A 21,614-nucleotide genomic window follows, 5' to 3' on the forward strand; every position below is an offset into this window, starting at 1 on the left:
ACTCTATCAAGAGAGATTTAAGAATTTTTGTAATTTTGGTTATGGCGTTTAACCATCGAAAAGAAACGTGAGGAGGCACATTAAATGACGAAATTATAGACGTGTGATTAGTGGTAATTCCAAGAAAACATCTCAATATTTCTAGCTTCTGCAAATTATACACTTGATATAAAATATTCGGTAAATCTATAATATAATATTAATATGTATCTAAAACTCAATGTGTATTATATTCGTGATCAATTGTGATTTGGGTCACACCCAAAAAGTGTAGTACCTATCTTTATTTTGAGTAAAGTAATTTTTGCCCCTGGATGACCTTGAATTTATTATTACCAATCGTAAACACTATTGTACATTTTATTGGCATAAAAATCAATTTTTATAGATTATAATAAGAATTAGGATCTAACAGTTATATTAATACGAGAGGCAAACGAATTAGTTATTTTTAAATCATGAAGTGGACATGCAATCTATCGACTAATTAGATACGTTTAAACCAAAAACCTTAATCATTTAAAAACAAAAATAACACAATTTAAAATATACTTCACTGCCATTGGTATTGGATGAAAGAAATAAAAACAAAAACGTAGAATGTGAAATACCTACCTACTAAAAAATGCATTACATGAATCTTCCCCTATATTCTCCCTTACATAATTAATATATATCACCTTTCAGTATACATATAGATCTCTGAAGCCTCGATCTACTTAAGCGCCATCACAGCAGATAACTTTGGAATATAATATTAGTTTACTACGAATAATCAGCTAGAGGTCATTGAATCTATGTTACGCGTACTTATTCCATAATAGACTTGACTACGAAAGAATTTACATTCGAACAGAAAACATCAGCTATTACAGAGATTGAGCAAGTGGCCAGTTTGTATTAAGTTTTACATTTCATTATACCTACGTTGTTTCAAATTTTTGTTCGTGAAAAACAACCGACTATACTGATGATACGTTGTACACTATACTAAACTATGAATATAATAAATCCATGTTTATCGAATTTTATCAACTTCCGATCAAATGATGATCGATAAAAATTTGAAAATACTTGGGTACATGGTATTTATTTATAATCAAGTCAGGATCAATACTAAAATTTCATAACAAAACAAAATGACATGTAAATAACCTAATTAAAAAATAAAATGTATGACAATAAATCTAAAATTTTAAATACCCGAGTTCTATTCATAGTTATGATAATAATCATAATTTAAATGTCAATGTAAATGAAATAAAATTGCAAAATAATGACCTATTGATGTTAAAGCTTTTTTTCTTAATAAATAAATTATAAAAAAATTAATGATTACAAATTACAATAAGAATACAGTATAATATATTTATCTACTCTACTGTTAGTATTTAGCCAATTCGTGTTCAACAAAATTAATATTTACAGTTTAAGTGTAAAAAACATAAAAAAATAAAACAGTTTAAGTCAAAATGTAAGTAAAGTAAAAAATGTTATAGAAATTTTAACGTTTAATTTTATAAATGATCTTCTTTACGGATTGGTGAGTTAACTATGGTGATGTATTAATGTATTAGAAACATTCATACATGCTTTTAAAAATACTATGTTACGAGTTTCAAATAAATATATAAATAATGAATTTTATTTTCGTATGTTCACTAATTAAAATACAAACTTTTACTACTAAAAATATTAAAATATTTAAACATAATATTATGAGATACTTATCTATATTTATCAATTTAATGGCTTCCAATAAACAAACTCTACAAGACACTACACCTGCCGTCGCATCAAAAAATGAACCAAGTAAGCAACGAAAAAGAAAATATAAACGACGACAATAAATCTTTTTTATGAATAAGCAGTTATATTAAGCACTCAACTAGTTAATGAAAAATCCAAACAGACGTATATTTTATTATTATAAAATATAATAAGCAACCTATTTAATTTATTATAAATTCCTGTATTTTGTTCCTATATTTTAAAAATGTTATCTCTGAATCAATTTTTTTAATCAACTTACAAATTATAGAATTATTAATCACGGGGTTTTTTTTTTATACTTATAATTTTTGTTCACATTTCTATGTTCGAATATTTAACTACGTGTCGGGCATTATAACTATTTATATTTGAACGGAAACTAGTACAATACATTTTAATACAACCGATTGAATCAAATTGCTTTTGAAAATAACCATCGAAATTATTTATGTTAAATTTTACATATTATCTATACACAATTTACACGCATATAATAATTATAATTTACATATATCAATATTGGTAGCAGCCTATAATTTATAGCATGTTAATAATTATTCCGATGCTGACGAAACGTGTAAAACCAGAAGTTGTCAGTGAGTGTAAAAATACCAATTACTTACACGGGAATTTGTCTGGTCTGTAAAAAATTATATTACACGCACCTTAAAATGTATCATAGTTTAGGTATATTTATTGGTGGTTTATCTGATGCATATTTAATAAATCAAAATCGTCAATGTCGCTAAAGTTTTAATTCGAATAGGTACGTTATTTTACAGTCATTGCGTAATCGTTTGAACGTCTAGATGTTTATACGCGAATATACGCCATTTAAAATATTCTGCTGAGCAAAATAAGAAAGCATAATTTCATATTTTACCATTTGTCTTACGAACAATAAATAATACGACACAATGAATAGTTTTGATTTTATATATTATAGATATATCTTACATTTAAAGTTCAAGGAAAATGTACATTTATGCGCAGATCGCAGGAATCGGATAATAATTATTTGATAGTTCAAAACGATTAATGTTTTTTTTATTATACGGGTTGATTAAACTATTCATCAATAATCTAGACGTGTGTAGAACGATAGAAGTATTAAGTAAAGGTGCATAATAATTTATAATATTGTGATTTTTAATATTCTTATATTCTCACTTGAAGCTAAATAGGCAACCTAACCAACGCATTATTTATTTTAAAAATTGCCGATAATACGAACATAAATTTATTTGATATATTGATAAAAATGATTAAAATGAATCAACATCCTGATAAATAATTCAATAAATTAAACTATATATTTCTACTTTAGTTTACTACCTACTTAAAACGTGTTTCTATTGTGTTCAATACAAATTTTATTTAAACAAAATAACGTCATGATTGGAAAAAATAATTTAAAATTTAGTTCAATAAAATTTGAATATTTGTCTGTATTCGAATTTTCTTATTATTATCTAATCGTATTTAATGTATTATATATCATGGTATATTTTCATTGAATTGTCTACAATAATATATTATATAGTTTCATCGAATCGCATTTGTTTTTGATCTAAGTTTTTAGAAAACTTATACAAATGTTTTTAACTAATCACTTCATGTAAATATATAATGATTTATAACTAATACAGCACAAAAAATATAATTCATATTAAAGAAACAAAGCAGACATGATTAAAATATTATATTGTAAATTTTTGAGTTTATTTACTTAATAATATAAATATATTAAAATAATAATCTCGCATATTAAAAATATAGTTTGGCAAAAATAATTGTAGTTATTTGAACATTTTGAACATTTTGATTCTACTACTATAAACTATAATCTAGTACAATCGTAATTTGCGCATCATGTTGTAATATGTAAAAAACATTTCTAATAATTTAATAGCCATATTATGTATAGTATGTAAAATGTACATATATATATATATAAATTATTTATTTTTTTTTTTTAATGAAAGACAATAATAATACTTTTGAAATCAGTATACATAATAACGATTGTATAAAATAATAGAAAAAAAAAATGAAAATAGATATTTGAATTAAAAAAAAAGGAATGAAAGTTTATGACTAATGTGTATAGATAACATAAATGATCTAATTAGGTTTTAGAACGTTATCCATAAACTGTCCCATTATGTTGCCGGGTGGGTTATAATTTGCGACGATCACAATTCTTCCAGACTTGCCTTTCACCATCGCTATACCCATGGAGTGTGAGCCCTTCCACACGAGTTGAGTGAATTGTCCTGTAATCAAAACAGATCGTGTATCCAATTACTGTAAAATGTTTAAATATATAGGTTATAAATCGTACTCTGAGCGTTTACAGATAACTTTAGACGTAAAAAATTTTCAATTGGTTCGTTTTCGAAGAAACTACAATAGATGTACAATGTACACTGTACTTATTATAATGTTTTACTAAACAATTCGTGACATTTCCCGTAGCTCCGTAGGTAATATACGGTTTAAATTCAAATCGTTTCAAAAACATTACTAAAACAATTTGAAACCACAAACCTAATCTAATAATATATTTTTAGGTTTAGCGCGTTAACCAATTAGTTAACTGATTAGGAACATTTTTTGAGTATATATTTTTGCTCAAACGTTAATATTATACTACAGAAAAATCGATCTTCCGATTACAGCGTATTATTAATTTTAATTTTTCATTTTCTGGCTACATCATTTTGCGGTAACCTTCACCGCAAATAAACTGGTTTAAGAATTAAAATATTAAAACAGATTTTGTATTACCACATTTTTATCTAGGTATATTTATGTGATTTATAATAGGTACAACAAAAATATTTAGCTATTAAATACATTTTAATGATTTTCAAAAATTAAATACCTAACTCTTTATTTTTATCAAGAAAAGTACTAGAATTTTTTTATATTTGACGTCCTCTTCTACCAATTAGATTCATTTTCTTAAAAAAAAAAAATATTCAAGTTGAAAATCTAAGCATTTTTACTGCTCCAATAAATGATATGTATAAAAAGAAAAAAACACTCATCATTGTAAAGCAATTTCGTTTAAAAGCTAAAATTAATAATTAATAACAACTATCGACGCATTTAAAAACATCTATTTCATTTATATGATTTCAATACAGATAATAAATATTACTATGTTTTATTAAACCTTCTAACCGTCATTATTTTACCGATCAATTCGTTTAAGCGATAACATTTTTAAAAACAAATTTGACTTTTGTTGAATTCTCTTAAAGAATTTCACGATAAACTATTTGCCTATTTTTAATTTTTAAATTAAATCGACTTATGGATCATAAAATTCAGTAGATCAAAATATTTACTATACTATGGAAGTATGGAATTAAAATATGAAATATTTAGTAAAGAATGAAAAATATTTTAAATTATTCATCACAAATTAAGATTTGCTTTCAGAAGTATTATCAAGGACAGTTTTTTTTACCAATTATTTTTTAATTTGAAAAACAGTTTGTTGATTTCTTCGAGTATTGAAAAATAAAATTATATTAAGTATATAATTTATAGCGTAAGTACAAAATACATTGATATAAAATAGTTTTTAATATCGTTGCGATATAGCATATATTTTTAGCTATAAGTTATGAATAATAAGTATCTAATATACGTATATTAATTTTATTCATTAAAAACCGTCGATTATATAGACTAGATATAAATATAGGATATTCGATAAATTGAATTTTGCAGATTAAAGATTCCCAAATTCAATAGCTAATCCCGGGCGTCGATCTTTAATGGTTGTGGTTTGATTATTTTCCTATAGCTTTTTATTTTAATAGGTATATATATATTTTTCTTATTATAATATAATTACGGTTGTTCAATGTACATATTTTATGCCGAATAACGTCTATGTAACGTCTAAAAATGGTAAGATATGAGTTACTAGGAAGTTTATAATATCAGATAGTAGTTGTTATAGTGTTATTTAAATGTTGGAAGACACGTTAAATCTATGTTAATGAAACATAATTAATGCAATATTATAAAATGTGGATATTAGCTGTGCCATCGATGTTAATTAAGATTTAAGTAATTAATACGCAAAAGAAACAACAAAATATGCTATGTTACATGTTGATTTGAAATTTCCTTTAAATGTTTTTTTAAGCATAATATTGAAAAGTTAGTAGTCAGATATTGTAATAGCATGCGCATGCGTACATTAGGCATCATAATATACACGACGATATTATTATTACACATCACAAGGCTCGTACCTACCAACGTTTCTTCACATTGCCTACATGGAACTCCTTGAAAACGAACCGTTTACAAAACAAAAAGGACGATTTTAGCGGATAAGTGAAACACACTAACACTCGAGGTCTCTACAGAATACAAGATGTTGTGAAGAATTTTTTTTTAAATATTATTTGTAGTCGATACAATTATTTGTGTAAGCTATAAGCTATAGTACATTTAGAAACTTTACGCCGTGATAAAAATTCAATATACAATAGTTTTTGTAATTTCTGAATAGCGAAAAAAAAATTGTGTTATATTTCTGTATCTATGCTGATAAGTAAAAAATACTCATCAGTCATAAATAGTAAAAAAAAACCTCGGTTCAACGTGAACTGTGCAGGTAGGTAAGTTGTTTTTTACTCAGACCGACGTCTGACGACATTCTACGAACTTTCTAATAATTTTCATGATAATATAATAATATGCTCAGAAAACATTTAATGAGCCACTTGTCGTACGCTTAATCGTGTGCTATGATCGTTACCTGATTTTATAATTCTCGGTTCTCTCGAATAATCGTAATCTTTTCCCGCTTTGTACCAGTTGCATATCGCGTCTCTGGCCGTCACTTGATTCGACGACCAAATGCTGAACAAATTCTCGCCAAAAGGATTATCTGGTTGATGGATGAATTTGTCATCTTTGGCTAATGTTTTTGCCCAGGTCAACGCGTTGCGACATAACTGACAAAAATAAAAATAATAAACACAAATTCCAAACCCATAATAATAAAACTTTTACATACAATCTGAGAAAAACTCCTGTATATATATAAGAGAATCTATGATATTGATAAATTATTATTACGTACAAGTGATCGTTTTGATTGGACAAATTGTAGCTTATTAACCATATTTAATGAAGTTATTAAAAATCGTTTACAAATTTAAGATCTATTATTTAAAAAAAAAAAATTTCTTTTACACTTCTTTAAAATATCATCCATATAATACGTATGTGATTATTACGCAATATGTATGATATGTTTAAAATGTTTAAATTGATGTATATATATATGCGTATTATTGCTCACCATTTTGTTCAAAGTCAGCGGCCCGGAACCATGTTTCAGCCGGTAGTCATTATGTAGTTTTAAACTGTCTTTGTACAACTGTTCGTCCGTGTACGACAGTTGTAAAAGATGAGGACTGAGCGGCGCATCTTTAAAACCACTAAAACCAAACGTGTTATATACATTATTATATTATACTATATTATTTCCATTGTGTCTTTGACGAGTATAAAAAAAAAAAAAAACACAAAATAAAACAATAGATTTGATTTACCCGACAGGTGGAACGTTTTCTCTAAACTGACCGAGGAAATTTCCAGCGGGATCGTAACAGGCGACTACGAATATTTGGCCGGAACGATTGGACGCTACGCCGACTCCCATCTCCTTGCTGGTCGCCCACACCACCTGAGAAAAATGACCTGCAGACGCGATGAAAATTAATCAAATAATGTTTTCGACATATGCGAACTTAAACTTATAAATCTGCAGACGCGAGACTATCGTCTAACTAAATAATAGTAGGTATTGAAAGTGCATGTAGACGTGTGGCAAAAACTGCAGCGATGACGTGGTGCGGTCAGAACTCCAAGCGATTGCATCACGATATTATTATCGTGTGATGTGCCCCGAGCACATAATATACACCGCGGCAGACAGACGATGCCGCTATGTGGATCCAGAACGGACGAACACGATCAATATGTTTACAAGCGTCACATCGTTTCGTGCCGTCAAAACTAGCCACGTAATAATATAATATTATGATTTATAATACGAATGTTATGTTTTAATGCATTCAACGTGTTTTACGTTATGCATTATGATATACGCGTGCGCGTGATTATCCGGCAAAGATCATTTCGTGTAATACGGATAGATACAGCAGCGACTCACTGAAGCAGTACGCATTTTTATAGTTCCTTCTCGAAAATATTTTTGTGCCAACGAATCCGACTCTGCGATCTCGGCTGTATACATTCATATATACATTTAAGAAAATTTTCTCCGTATAGTATTATAGCTGATGTGATCACGACGAGGGTTAAATAGTTAAAAATAAAATAGTAAATTATCAAATGTGGAAGTGTGAACCGTTAAAAATGAGAATTGCGATGAATACTATTGTTAAGAATAATAAATGGAACAATAATGCATCTATATAAACTCATTAAAAAAAGTTCAGATATTTATTATGATGACTAAATAATCACGATACATATTATATAATAGAAAATAAAATTCACCAGAGACGTGGCCGTTTATTACTTTGATTGATAAATAAATTAAAATAAATGCTCGTTTATATTCTTTAGAAGATAAGAGAAATAATATATCAATTGCTAGGCAAATTGAACGCAGTAGAAATACATTTTGGAAAAATCAAAAAAAAAAAATAGTCACGTTCCGTCACACTTCATTTATTTGATTAATTCTAAATCTGAACAAATTATAATATAAAACAAACAATAACTAAAAAAATATTAAATAACTCGTATTTTCAATTTATTATCCATTATTGTGAGTATGTTAGAGCAGGCTTTACACTTTGAGTGAGACGTGTTAACAGCTTAGAGTTTAGTGGACATAGTGGACAGTATAATATGCGTCGTCGAGCAACAATAATTATAGACTTGATAATGATGTAATATGTATATGACGTAAGCGCAGATAGCCAACAGAGACATTACAATCCAGAGTATCATCAGTGTCACTTTCTAGAATTCGAATCAACAGTAATTCAAAACGATAATATTTCGTTTTGCAAAATAATGTGCTATAAATTTTAATTAAATTAAAAAAAAATAATAATAATGTAGTCCATAACGTTTAAGAAGTTTTTACACGCAAATATTTTGATTTAATTTAATTATTTATTTTAATGTGCTATCGGTTTATTATGTTCAACTATATATTTTACAATAATTATTAGAACAATATTGTTATCTTATTATAATAGTAAGTATATTTTAATAATTAAATTTGTATATCTTTGATTAAAAATTTTATCACGTAAAAATCACACCAATTTTTCAAACTGAACAAAATATTACAATGTTGTTTAAATGTATGTATTATAATATAGATTTTAATTAATGACCAAGTTATAAATTTATACATTATATTAGTGACAGTGAATGATAGAATGTATTTGATGTATTACTATTTTAACATGCAGTTTAGATGAATATCTCATTACGAGTTTACGAATTACATTTGAAAAAAAAAATGATACATTATTATATGTACTACATGATCTATATATATACTCGTAAACCTATCGGTTTTTCATCTAGCTGGTACACATTATATATAATAGCTTTTAGCACGTACTAATAGTTTATATAGTGTTCATATACCATTATGTAACGTAATTAATAAAACGAAATAATAAATACGCGTAAATTATAAAATTTAAGTGTTAATAATTATTAGTATACAACCACGACATATTATGTTCGTGGTGACACACTAAGACACCTTTCATTGAAAATGAAATCATTAAGTACTTATATACACATAATTTTACAACGAGTTTTAAATTACATTTTGTATTGTCGCGAGTATTGTATCAAATAATGAATGTACCTTTAAATTACGTATAAAGAAACTTACTATGACGGTGTGCGTACGCATTATCTAATACACATCAATCTAATACCAACCGCTGGCTGGAGTATAAAGAAGTATGCTATTATTACGACGTACGCGTGTAAGCATTAAAAAAAAAAAAAAAAAAACTACGTAGGCCGTAAGTGTACAGTAGCGGTAATACCATCGATCGGAGTTATGGCATAATAAATTTATTGGCTAGTACGATGGCGTAACCTATACAGTACTAGATCATTCTCTGGGTGGATTTGACAAATATTGAACAAGTTTAATACATAAATATTGAATCTTGACCGATAACAAATCCGCGGATTCGTTGGCCAAACGAGCAATCAAATGTACCTATACTTAGACAGCCGAACTACGGTAAAGGTAGTATGAAATGCGGCGACATTAAATCGTACAAAATATGATTTCTGACACGGGACATAATATTTTATAACGGTCATAATGATAAACGAGATCGCGCGAATTACCTGATTTCAGGGTGGTGGGTTCGCGGCCGAAAGGATGAAATTTAATTTCTTCGTACCAACTGTCCACTGGTTCCCTGCCTTCAATCCTGTGGTTGGGTAGCGACGTCCAAGAGCAAAACAGGTTTTCGCCATACGACGACGAAGGTCTGTGCTCCAGTAGACCTTTGACACTAAGATAATTCGCCCATTCTTCTGCATATTTACAAAGCTATATGCAAGACATTTTTAAAGTTAAATTCATATGATTATATATTAATTGTTACAATGAATGTAACAACAGTATTATAAGTGGCATACAAATTTTAATATTTTAATTTACAAACAATATTACCAAAGCAGCTTTATTTAAATTATGATAATATTATTGTAAAACTTTTGTTGTTATTCAAAGAAAATTAATTGTGTTAAGCAAAACTAATATTCAAACTGGCATAGTCATAACAAATCATGTTTATTTTTTGTTATCCATTACTAAACTCGATTTCTAACAATAAAAAGAACAAGGCTTGATTCCATAGATTTTTATGGAGCATGGAGTAACTTTTAAAGAAAATCATTAGATCGAGTACAAAAATAAAATGTAATTAATAGGACTTGTAACAGTTAATTGTCTTGTTTAATCTTGTTTAAAGAACTTATGATGGTTCTATATATATATATATCAACATTTAAAGTGAAACAGAGTTTACGTTTGGCAAACATAACGGTTACATAACATGTAATCAAACCATTACGAAAATAATATAAAAACGTAGTGGTATATAATATACGTTAGTCTTCAATCAAACATAAACTAAAGGAAGTGAAAAAAAAACACAAATCAAAGATAAATTAATACCGAGGCAAGAGTATAAAAAAAATAAAAAAAATAAAAGTATATTCTATACTGTAAATTTTGAGAATAATGCAAATTAACTGAACTAGTAAATGTAAATTTTGATTTTCCATTCACTCTACAAACATTAAAACGATTACGTTTTTTTCTTTTTTATATTGCAGGTACGTCAATCATGTTTTAATAATAATGCACGTGATAAAATAAAACGTACAGTAACAAGAGAAACAAGAAATATTTATATTAAATACATATATTTTTTTTTTACATTTTGTCTGCTGACCACGAAGTGAAAGCACAGTTGTCACGTTTTATTATGCGGTTTTGATTCCCCCTGGCCCCTACTATAGAGGTGGTTTGCACTTAACTTCGGAAACCCTACCTACTGCGTTTTGACAGCCTTCGTTGTACAAGACAAGTGGATGTATTGTTATCGTGTCAACATGTAATATATCCAAAATATTTCTATTACGAAGTTCAACACCAACATTATGACACGGAATGAAGAAAAACAAATTATTGTAGTGATGAGGATGGCAGAAACAATTTGACCAAAAAAGTAATTTCATCGATTTCATTTGATTTAGAAATTGCACATAATAAAATAACATACTTAAAATGTAATATATATTAGCATAGGTTCATAACATTATGCTATATACAATACAGTAATCGATATTCGTATATTTGAATATATTCTTACTTTTTTACTCAGAATCATAGGAGGAACCATGTGTTTTTTCCTGTATTGATTGTGTGCTTCCAAACATTCTTGTATAAATGTCTTGTTGTCAATGATTATTTTTTTCTGTGATTTTATAGCTGTACATCTCTAAAATAAATTAAATACACGTTTTATTTTAAATCCTAAAATATACACATGTAAACAAATTATAGTAACAACAATTTAAGTAATGTAAAATACTACTTTTATCTATATAACATATATATTGAATTTTATCATGAAATGTATATAAAAAAAAAAAAAAAAATAGTTACCGATATTTGTTATGATACAGAAACCAAATTATCAATTATACTTAAATAAAATACAATTTTCTGTATATAATCGTGTATTGAAGTTGAGTAATTTGTTTTAATTAATTATTGAAAGTTGGACAATTAAAATGATTTTTAGAAATGTGTTTTTTATCATTGTGAATTGTAGTCTGTAATACATGACTGACTTTAACAATAATATAATACACGTATACATAAAATTTTATCAATATCTGTAATTTAATATAAATTATGAATCAATGATATCTACCGGTTTCATATGTAACATTATATTAAAAATATTAGTAGATTATTATAACTGATAAAATTACGATTATAATGAAGTTTTTATAGTCATAGTGATTTATTTTTATGAATAATCATAATTTTAAGATATCTATCAATAATTATCATAACAATTGTCTTTTTTTGTATCAAAATACAACGGGTTCCAATCTCAATGCATAAATTGGTACTCAATTCTGTATTCATCACGCAGTTCTCCAGTACCTTGATTAAGGGCACACGTGTAATAAATAAGTTTTTGATGTATTCAATCAAAAAATGACATAAATGTCCTTCTTAGTTTTCACATTTAAAAATATAATTTTTTTAGCACAAAAAAAAAATATTCTTGCAACTGTTCGGTATACCGAGTTGATTACCAACAATTAAAAGCAATATGTTTTTAATAAGACTCAATTAAATGTTTTAAATAGTTAATTAAATTTTAATTTCAAGTAAAAATTTAACTAGAACAATCAAACAGGCTTGCTTACGTTTTTAAATTTATACTGATATTTGGGCATATATTACATTTAATATATCTTATACCTATATTTTTAAGTAAAGTATAAATAGTACAGTAACTTTTTGTCTACCTCTTACAACCATGTCTATATATACTTCAGTTATTATTATATTTATTTAACTATACATTTAAAAATGAAAAACTACACTTTTATGTTACATGATATCATTATTAATGCACAAATGCAAGCTTGGTGATTATGCGTCCTTGTTGATTTTCAACAACATGATCACTTGAGCAGATCTGTCGGAATTGTATGACAAGGTTTCTATGCATTATGTATCTCAACACTGATACGTGATCACAAGGTAGTTGCATATGCGTATATCAAACATGCACAAACGTCACTTATGTGATACTTTCAGTATATCAATCTGAAGTTTAATTAACACATCCTATTACAGTCATGCTTAATACATATCATAAGATACTCGTAACTTCATTGAACTATAGAATAGCTGCGAATACGAAAATGACAATATTTTCAACACGTTTGTCAATAAATTTTCATGACAAAACTTACGTTTCCGCTTTCAATTTGTAAATGTACATCGGGACATATATTTATCCTGTTAATATTAATTTATATCATAGGACACTATAAACTCAATATACCTATAGTTTATAATTGAACAAGCAGTAAAAGTAATTATTAATACAGTTGTTTTTTCTTCTATATTTACTACATATTTTTAATAAAATTTAGTTAGTAGATCAATATGTAGATATTATATTATATTAATTTTAAATGAACTTTTTAGTGCTTTTGTTTTAGAAAGTCGTATTAAGTTGACATATATAATAAATTAATAAATATTATTACCTACTTAATTCACCGAAATTTCAGTTACAACGTTTAACGTTTTACATTAAGAAAATGGTTAAGTATACAAAAAAAAAAAAATCAGAGGATAATGCTAAAAAAAATTAAAATGATATTTATACTTAAAATAATAATATTTATCAAACTACACGTCTTACTTGTTTGTATGATGTTTTTAATTCTTGCGATGAAGTTGACGGCGACAACGATGAAAGGAAGTCATCAGATCCATCTTTGAAAACAAACATTAATAAATTGTATATTCAACGACATTTCAATGATAAATTTGAAGTGATGTAAATATAGTTCTTTTTAGACTTTACATATTATGCAAATTATGTTTTAATTTCAAAGTAGTAGCAAAAAAAAAAAATCTTGACAAATTGGTTTGTAAATAGGTAGAAGGAGAGAATTATTTCTGGAACGAAATTGGGAAACCAACCGTTGCATGAAGATTAGATAAACAATTGTCAGAAGTTTTTCAATGTCATTGCCACGAATGTCACGGGAAATATAATTTATGCCCTACGCCAATTTGTTAGAAGATTTAATGCATTTTCTAGGTAATTTCATATACAGGGTACACACGTGTGATATGCGAATTCGTCTGTATAAAGCTGTGCAACTTTAAAAAAAAATATAATACAAACTGTTTTAATGCCATTTATACGTATCAGATTATATTTTCTATACGCACCCAATTTATTATCAATAGTTTCTTCTATGTTTTTCGTTTCAGAAGTCACTTTCCTTTCTGTTTTGTTACCCCGAAACGTCTGCACGGTTTCTTTGGTCAGAGTTTCAAACTTGGGTTTCTATGAAGAAAAAAAACATTGTCAACAAGATAAAATATTTATTAATTATTTTGTAATATTGCTAATATTTATTTTGATTTGAAGGTACTCCCAAGTAAATTTTTATCTTTTTAAATATACCTTGCATCGTTGCATCATATAAATATTGTTTTATTGTCAATGGTAATGGTACTTTTTGAATTTCGATTAACCCATATCCGGTTATACGAGATTAAAAAATAAAATTTAACGACTGAATCAACCATCGACCATTAATTCAATTGGTACAGATGAGTTGTTTAGTTGTTTCGTTTTTTAATATAATATTTAATTATGCACCTGTCCCAATTTTGAAGGGGCGACAAATATCCTCCGTTCCGTTTTTCTGGTCATGACTACTCGACTATGACCTTGATTGAAGTCATGCCCATGGGTGGAGTCTTGGAAAGATGTTAAGTCGATGGAACTACTTGCATATCTTTGTCTCGGCAAACAACGTAGTCTAAAACAAAACATTTTTCCTGATTGTAATTAAGCCAATTATGAATGTACATTTGATATTAGCTATGATCAATGGTTTTAGTTTTAGTTATTTGACAGAAATTTGATTACATTGTTTAAAAAAAAATATTATTTACATATATAACACAACACTTTATACAATACATAATTATTTTTGATATTAATAATCTATTTTATAACGTAGGTACTGTGTTATGCGATAAAAGTAATACAAATTTGTACTTTTATACTATAAAAGCTTATCCTATAATAATTTTTAGAAATGTTTTTCATAACTGATGTCTAGGATACTATATATCATAGTTTAAATTTAAAATTTTAAAATTTAATATTTCAACTGTAAACTGACTTCAAGTGCTTATGTTTCCGAGTTTTAAAGAAAATCTATAATGCATGATATAATATAAATGCACGAACAAATTATGTTTATCTATACTTAAAAACACTACTTGGTACTGACTTAAATTACTTTTTATTTATGTATAGTTCTAACATCTTTATATATATTAAACACCATTTTAAATATGCCTATTTAAAAGTAAAAATAGTTGAAAAGTTAAAACGTTATTTTGCATAAAAAATTTAAAATATTTTTTGGATGTAACATTTAATAATATTAATTAGGTATTATTATATTATTTTATGCTTACATTTATTTCAGTAAAAATACATGTTAAATTTGATACAACATAAATCATTATTTTTACATTGAAATTGGTATCTTATAGATAATGAATAACATTTTTTTTTTTTTTTTTTGATGAATCAATATTAGTATTGCAGTGTTGTATCTATACAGCCGTATATAATATAGATACCTAACAGTAAACACTTCATGACACATTAACTTCTAATATTTATATTTTCATTATTAACATACCGTGTTGAAATTATTTTAAAATAAAAATATAATTTATGTATATATAATTATTTTTAACATATCTTATTATGTATTCAACTATTTACTTAACTAGAATTAACACATGTGTAACAAATCTAAGTTAGTGTGAAATTCATGGATGAAAGATTTCAAAAGTTTTTGACTATAAAAATTTGGTGTTTATTTATTAAGTTATAAATTAGTTATATTAGTTTATGAAAGTATGTTTAAATTGTATAATTAAAAGCATATAATATACCATACATATTAAATTTGTTCTAAATAATCATATACCATGATTTATTAGTAATGATTATGTTTGTTAAGAATTAAGATGATTTTTAATTACAGCTTTATATTTTACATTAATAATATGAATAAAACATAAAAACAAAAAACAAGAGAAAATATGATTTGCAATGGAATACAAAAAACTTACAAATTTCCTACCTATATTCGTGATATAAACCATAAAAATAAAATAGTAATTGGGTTCAACAGTTACAATATCTAAAGTTATTATAAAAATGTATATCTTCAAATAAATATTTTATAAAAATTAATAATAAATCAATAGAAAAAAATAAACCAAATCTTATTTTCCATTTAAGTTTGATTTAATCTCAATTATAAAATTAAAACGGAACAAAGTAAACACGGAAAGTATTAAAATCAAATATAAAATGTATTACGAACATTAATATAGAGAAACGTGCTCATGTTTGCCATTATGGAAATGGAATCATCCTGTAGGGTAATGAGTTAAGTACATGTTCCGGTTTTATGAATCATAAATTAACAATATACTGCGTGATACTAAGATTTCTATTTATTGGCCTCCTTAATCTTATATTATTTATATTTGTTTTAATTTAAAAATATTATTTGAACGATAAGTAAGAGTTGTATTATAGTAGTAGAGTTGACATAATTAATACGAAAAATTGAAAAATATTGATAGATACTTTTATAATAATTAAGACTGTTAAATATTTACAGTTACAACTATATTATATATTATACACACGTGTAATCATATTTCCAGAGAAAATTAATTTGACAAATTTTACTAACATTTGAAATTCTATCAAAAAAGTATTATTTAGCACTTAGTATGAAAAATTGTACCACGGTATTAGTAAAACATTTAGAGTTATTAGATACGTATATGAAATCGTTGACATTTTTAAATACCAGAATGAAACAACACAATAATTGTTTGAAAAAAAAAAATTATAAATTTATCGAGAAATCCATAATCAATAGATAATTAAATTCATTGACCATTACCAATATTACATAAAATATTTGGCTTAATATCACTAATAATAAGAAACAATTGTTATTAGATAAAAAAAAAACACACTAATCATATAAATAATAACTTTAATAGATTAAAACGTGATTCATAAAATATAAATAAATCTAGTTATAAATGTTTAATAAAAATGATTTGCAAATTTAATAATTGTTCGTTGAACAGAAAAAAGGAAGTACATGGTGTTAATACATTTAAATTGCATTTAAACCATTAAAATTAAATAATTACTCGAAGTAATGTATCATAAAACTCGTATGACAATATTAATAGATATATTGATACTGTACGAATAATGTTCTAAAACGAGTGTGTACAGACTTACGATAGCACGATATGCCGATTACATAGACAGTATAAGTATATTCACGTTGTTAACTATATCTTAATCGGATTAGACTAGGAACGAGTACCTAAAATACGATATTATGTATATATATATATTATATATTATATATATCATTTTTTTTAATCACATGTGTTTGTTGTAATATACTCTAACATAGACCGAACACACCCATGGAAAGGCACTTATAAAATTATAGAATACAGCAATGAATTAGGCGTACTAACCTTTCGACGACGTCGGGTCTAGACGGCGGTTCTTTAATCACCATATTAATATAGCATTTAATTGATTAAAAAACAATACACAACGCACGCATGGTAAAAAAATTAAATTTACCTATTATTACCGCTACCAGTGTCTACTATTGCTATGCCACCTATACTATAGGCACTAATAATATTACACTACAACTATGGTTATTACTACGATTACACCGTCGAAATTTTATATCGTCATGATTGCAGTTATTATTGTTATTATTATTATTATTATTATTATTTTGCTACTGTTATAACCACACAAACACTCTAATATTGGTAAATATCGAAACGCTTACGCGGTATATATATATATATATATTATTCGCGCCGAATTCGAACGGAGTTTCGTCAGCGCGCGAGCAACGTACCGCTCTGCAAACGTGTAGTAGGCACACGCAGACACCGCGCGAACCGCATTTCAGAGAGTGATTACTGCACAATGAGCTGAGTCTTACTGCCTAGTGTCTACCTGTACCATCGGCTGCAGGTACCTACGACTGTTGTTCCGAATCGTCGCGCACCTGTGCGCATGCTCTTTACTAAGACTTTTAATGTTTTTTTTTTTTTTTTTCTACTATGATTTTTTTTTTTTTTATTGTTACATTTAACTTTTGCAACGTAGAGCTATACCCATAATAGTACCTATAATATGTCACATTATTATCACGATTAAACGCGCGTAAAATATTTTCGTGTGCGATATTTTTTTGCCAACGCGTCAAAAGCTGTATTTTTATCCCGAATTTTCGTATGATATCCATTCAAAAAATCTAGCCAAATAAACAACCGATTTGAAACAACAATTCGCTCGACTGCAATGCACACATTATTTATTTTATAAGTAACGGGTGCGAAATAAAATTCAATTTTACCCGTATACGATTATTAGTTATTTTGACAGTTATCGTGATAACACACAATAACTGCAGATAAACAAGACTTTTATTGATTTGATGTAATAATAATACATAAAGTTAATTCCCGCGTAAAGGAATGTCAAAAATCTTATATTGTAGAATTTTTTTCAGATGAAAAACTTAAAACCAACAGAGAAACAAAAAATGGAAAACAATACCTGCAAATGTTGATAAATTAAAAATTAATAATACGCAACGTAAACAATAATATTATAATATATATTATACAAAATGCAATACTAGGTATATTATACTAGATTGAAGGTATATCTGCATGTCAATTAAAACATTTAAAACATAATAATTTGAAAATTATTTATTATAGGTAGCTAGATTTGTTTTTTCTGTGCATACTTACAATGGTATGTAATTATACATAATTAGTAGTCTTTGAACATTGTTTCCGTCGATATCCCATTATACTCAAGTAGTGTTCTGTTCGCAATTAAAATGTGCAAAAATTTGTCGACGCTTAAATGTACTTAAACATCTATGTTTTGTTATAACTGTGTACTGTATAGTTTACAAAGTACAACATATAATTAAGTAGATTTATTTAGTTTATACCAATTACAATTTATGATTATTGTGACTTATGAATACATATACTTTTTTAAATTTACTCTCAGACAAATTATACATCATTAACCTAAACAATAAAACTATAAATATGTTAAATAGAAATGTTGAATTTCTCACTGTTAGAAGTAATATTGAAAATATATAAAACAACCATCACTAAATTATTATAATGATATTAATAACACTTACTGAGTGTTAATTTTTTTAATTATGAATAATACCACTTGCAAATAAATTATATAATATTGTATATATCTAACGTATTTAACTTTAATGCATAGGAATACTAGTAATAATAATTTTGTTATACTCGGTTTTCTATTGTTATGGTACCAATATAAATTAAACACAAGATTTTACAATAATATACCGGTCATTTAAACCAATAAAAAATAAATAAAAAGCTAGTTTTTTATATTGTTTTTATTCGTCTATTTAGGAACATTCACATTTTTTTCAAAGTAATAGACACTTTTTAACTAAACAAGTAACATAGATACATAAAAATATTATACAGCTCGTATTTAATATCAATCCATGGTACCCGATTAATAATTTAAGTATATACAAGACCCACGCATTTTTAAAATTTTAAATAATTTTTTTAAATAAACATGTAAACCATTATATTACTAAATAATATTAATAATTTGATAGCTTGTAATAAATACGACAGTAAAATTTGGTATATTATCTGAATACGTTATAAACAACTGATAATTAAAGGACATCGTGTTGATAAATATTAAATAGGTCACTAAATCGTTGCAGTGAAGTTTTAAAATTAATGACAAAAAATTATTATAAAATCAACAATTTCATGAGAAGACATAGAAAAAATTAAACTTTATATTGATATCTGAAAACTAATAACGTCTAAAACTGAAAATTGTTATTAAAATATTAATTCAAATGATCAAATGAGAAAAATAAGTAAATTTCCAAATCAAAACTACTTACTTTTGCTTTTTTTATAAATAGTTTATAAATAACAACTAATAATTTAATAATGAAAAAAAAAAAAATAAATAATTTACACATTTATTAAGGTATTTCGTAATGTACAATCATTAGAAATTATTATTGTTGTGCAACAGTCTTATCTAAATGTATAATAAAAGAGTTCACACGATGCAAATACTAGTACTTACAAGTACCAAGTATAAACCCATTAAAAACATCCATAAAAATATAATATATTTAACATACGTATTGGTACTTATATATATATATATATATATATATATAGCAGTATATACTATATATTATATACTAAAGTACAATACTATAACATTATTTCACGAATAAATATAAAACATACGTAATAAATTTCGACATAAATTGTTTTCGATGTAAACACTCGAATTTATTTTTCACAATAGATACATTACCAATTCATTAATTAACCAAAATTTGAATTAGCAAAAAGTACACGAATATTCGAGTCTTGTATAACAAAAAAAAAAAACAGGGTTATTTTCCGCAATTTAGAATTTAATATTTTATGATAGACACACTGTACGCGTTCATTCAAATAATTCGGAGGTACGAGTCGTATCACGTGTGGACATTGAAAATCCAAATTCTAACTGAACCATAGTCCATATTATATATAATAGTTAATCTCGTAAAAAATACGAAAAAAATATAATATCAGTGACGGGTATCAATTATATTTTCCTGAATAGAAGTCTATTATTAGAAACCTATACGATTTGTCACAAGCGTCATGTATACATACAAATATGTTATTTTTCCATTTTCACTTTTCTAATCCATTCAAAACGCGCGTTTCCTACTGCAACTGAACGACATGACTGTCTAATAACCAAACATCATTATAATGTTACGAAATCAACAATACCAATAAGATATATATTATTTTTGGAAAACGAATTATAATTAATTAAAACTTGAGTTTTTTTTTAATTTTATATCATCGCATAACCGTAATAAACACCTTAAAATTTGAATAAGACTTTCATAAAATCTAAAATTAAAATACTTGAAAAAATATGTAATTTTTCACAAAAATAATACATTTTAATTAATTATTCATAAATTCATAACGTTTGGAACTTAATTACTTAAAAAGACTTCAATGCCTATATGTAAGTCTTAGAAAATATGTAAAATATACTAATAAACCATGCATAAAACGAGTAAAATATGTTAAAAAAAAAAAACGGGTTAAATATAATTAAAATATTATATTCCAACATTCATTATATTGCTTATTTTAGAATAAAACGATGCGGTAAAAATAATATTAAAAAAAAAAAATCCAAACCCATAATAACTAGTTTAAATAACATAGGACATCATTCAATGCAATCACTTGTGAA

The 21,614-nt window shown here is 26.1% G+C and overlaps 1 protein-coding gene across 3 annotated transcripts in view; it reads right to left on the reverse strand.

Annotated features, from left to right (window-relative positions):
• Nucleotides 1-3,786: 3,786 nt before the first annotated feature.
• The window catches only part of LOC112599595 (protein PRY1-like), a 28,772-nt gene continuing 10,944 nt past the window's right edge, over nt 3,787-21,614 (reverse strand). For 2 of the 3 annotated variants that reach the window (XM_025346551.1, XM_025346553.1), the window contains exons 2-10: nt 14,781-14,943; nt 14,345-14,462; nt 13,806-13,879; nt 11,718-11,846; nt 10,180-10,387; nt 7,365-7,512; nt 7,112-7,250; nt 6,563-6,761; nt 3,787-4,049 (exon numbers count right to left, since the gene is read on the reverse strand). In XM_025346551.1, coding sequence (XP_025202336.1) covers nt 3,898-4,049; nt 6,563-6,761; nt 7,112-7,250; nt 7,365-7,512; nt 10,180-10,387; nt 11,718-11,846; nt 13,806-13,879; nt 14,345-14,462; nt 14,781-14,943 — 1,330 coding nt within the window. In that variant the 3' untranslated portion in view covers nt 3,787-3,897. Of the gene's footprint in view, nt 4,050-6,562; nt 6,762-7,111; nt 7,251-7,364; nt 7,513-10,179; nt 10,388-11,717; nt 11,847-13,805; nt 13,880-14,344; nt 14,463-14,780; nt 14,944-17,734; nt 18,061-21,614 lie in introns of those variants that run through there. The other variant, XM_025346552.1, reaches the window with a different exon arrangement.

Source organism: Melanaphis sacchari, unplaced genomic scaffold (assembly GCF_002803265.2).
Source record: "Melanaphis sacchari strain LSU unplaced genomic scaffold, SCAv2.0 Contig53_pilon_pilon, whole genome shotgun sequence".
Classification (NCBI taxonomy): domain Eukaryota; kingdom Metazoa; phylum Arthropoda; class Insecta; order Hemiptera; family Aphididae; genus Melanaphis; species Melanaphis sacchari.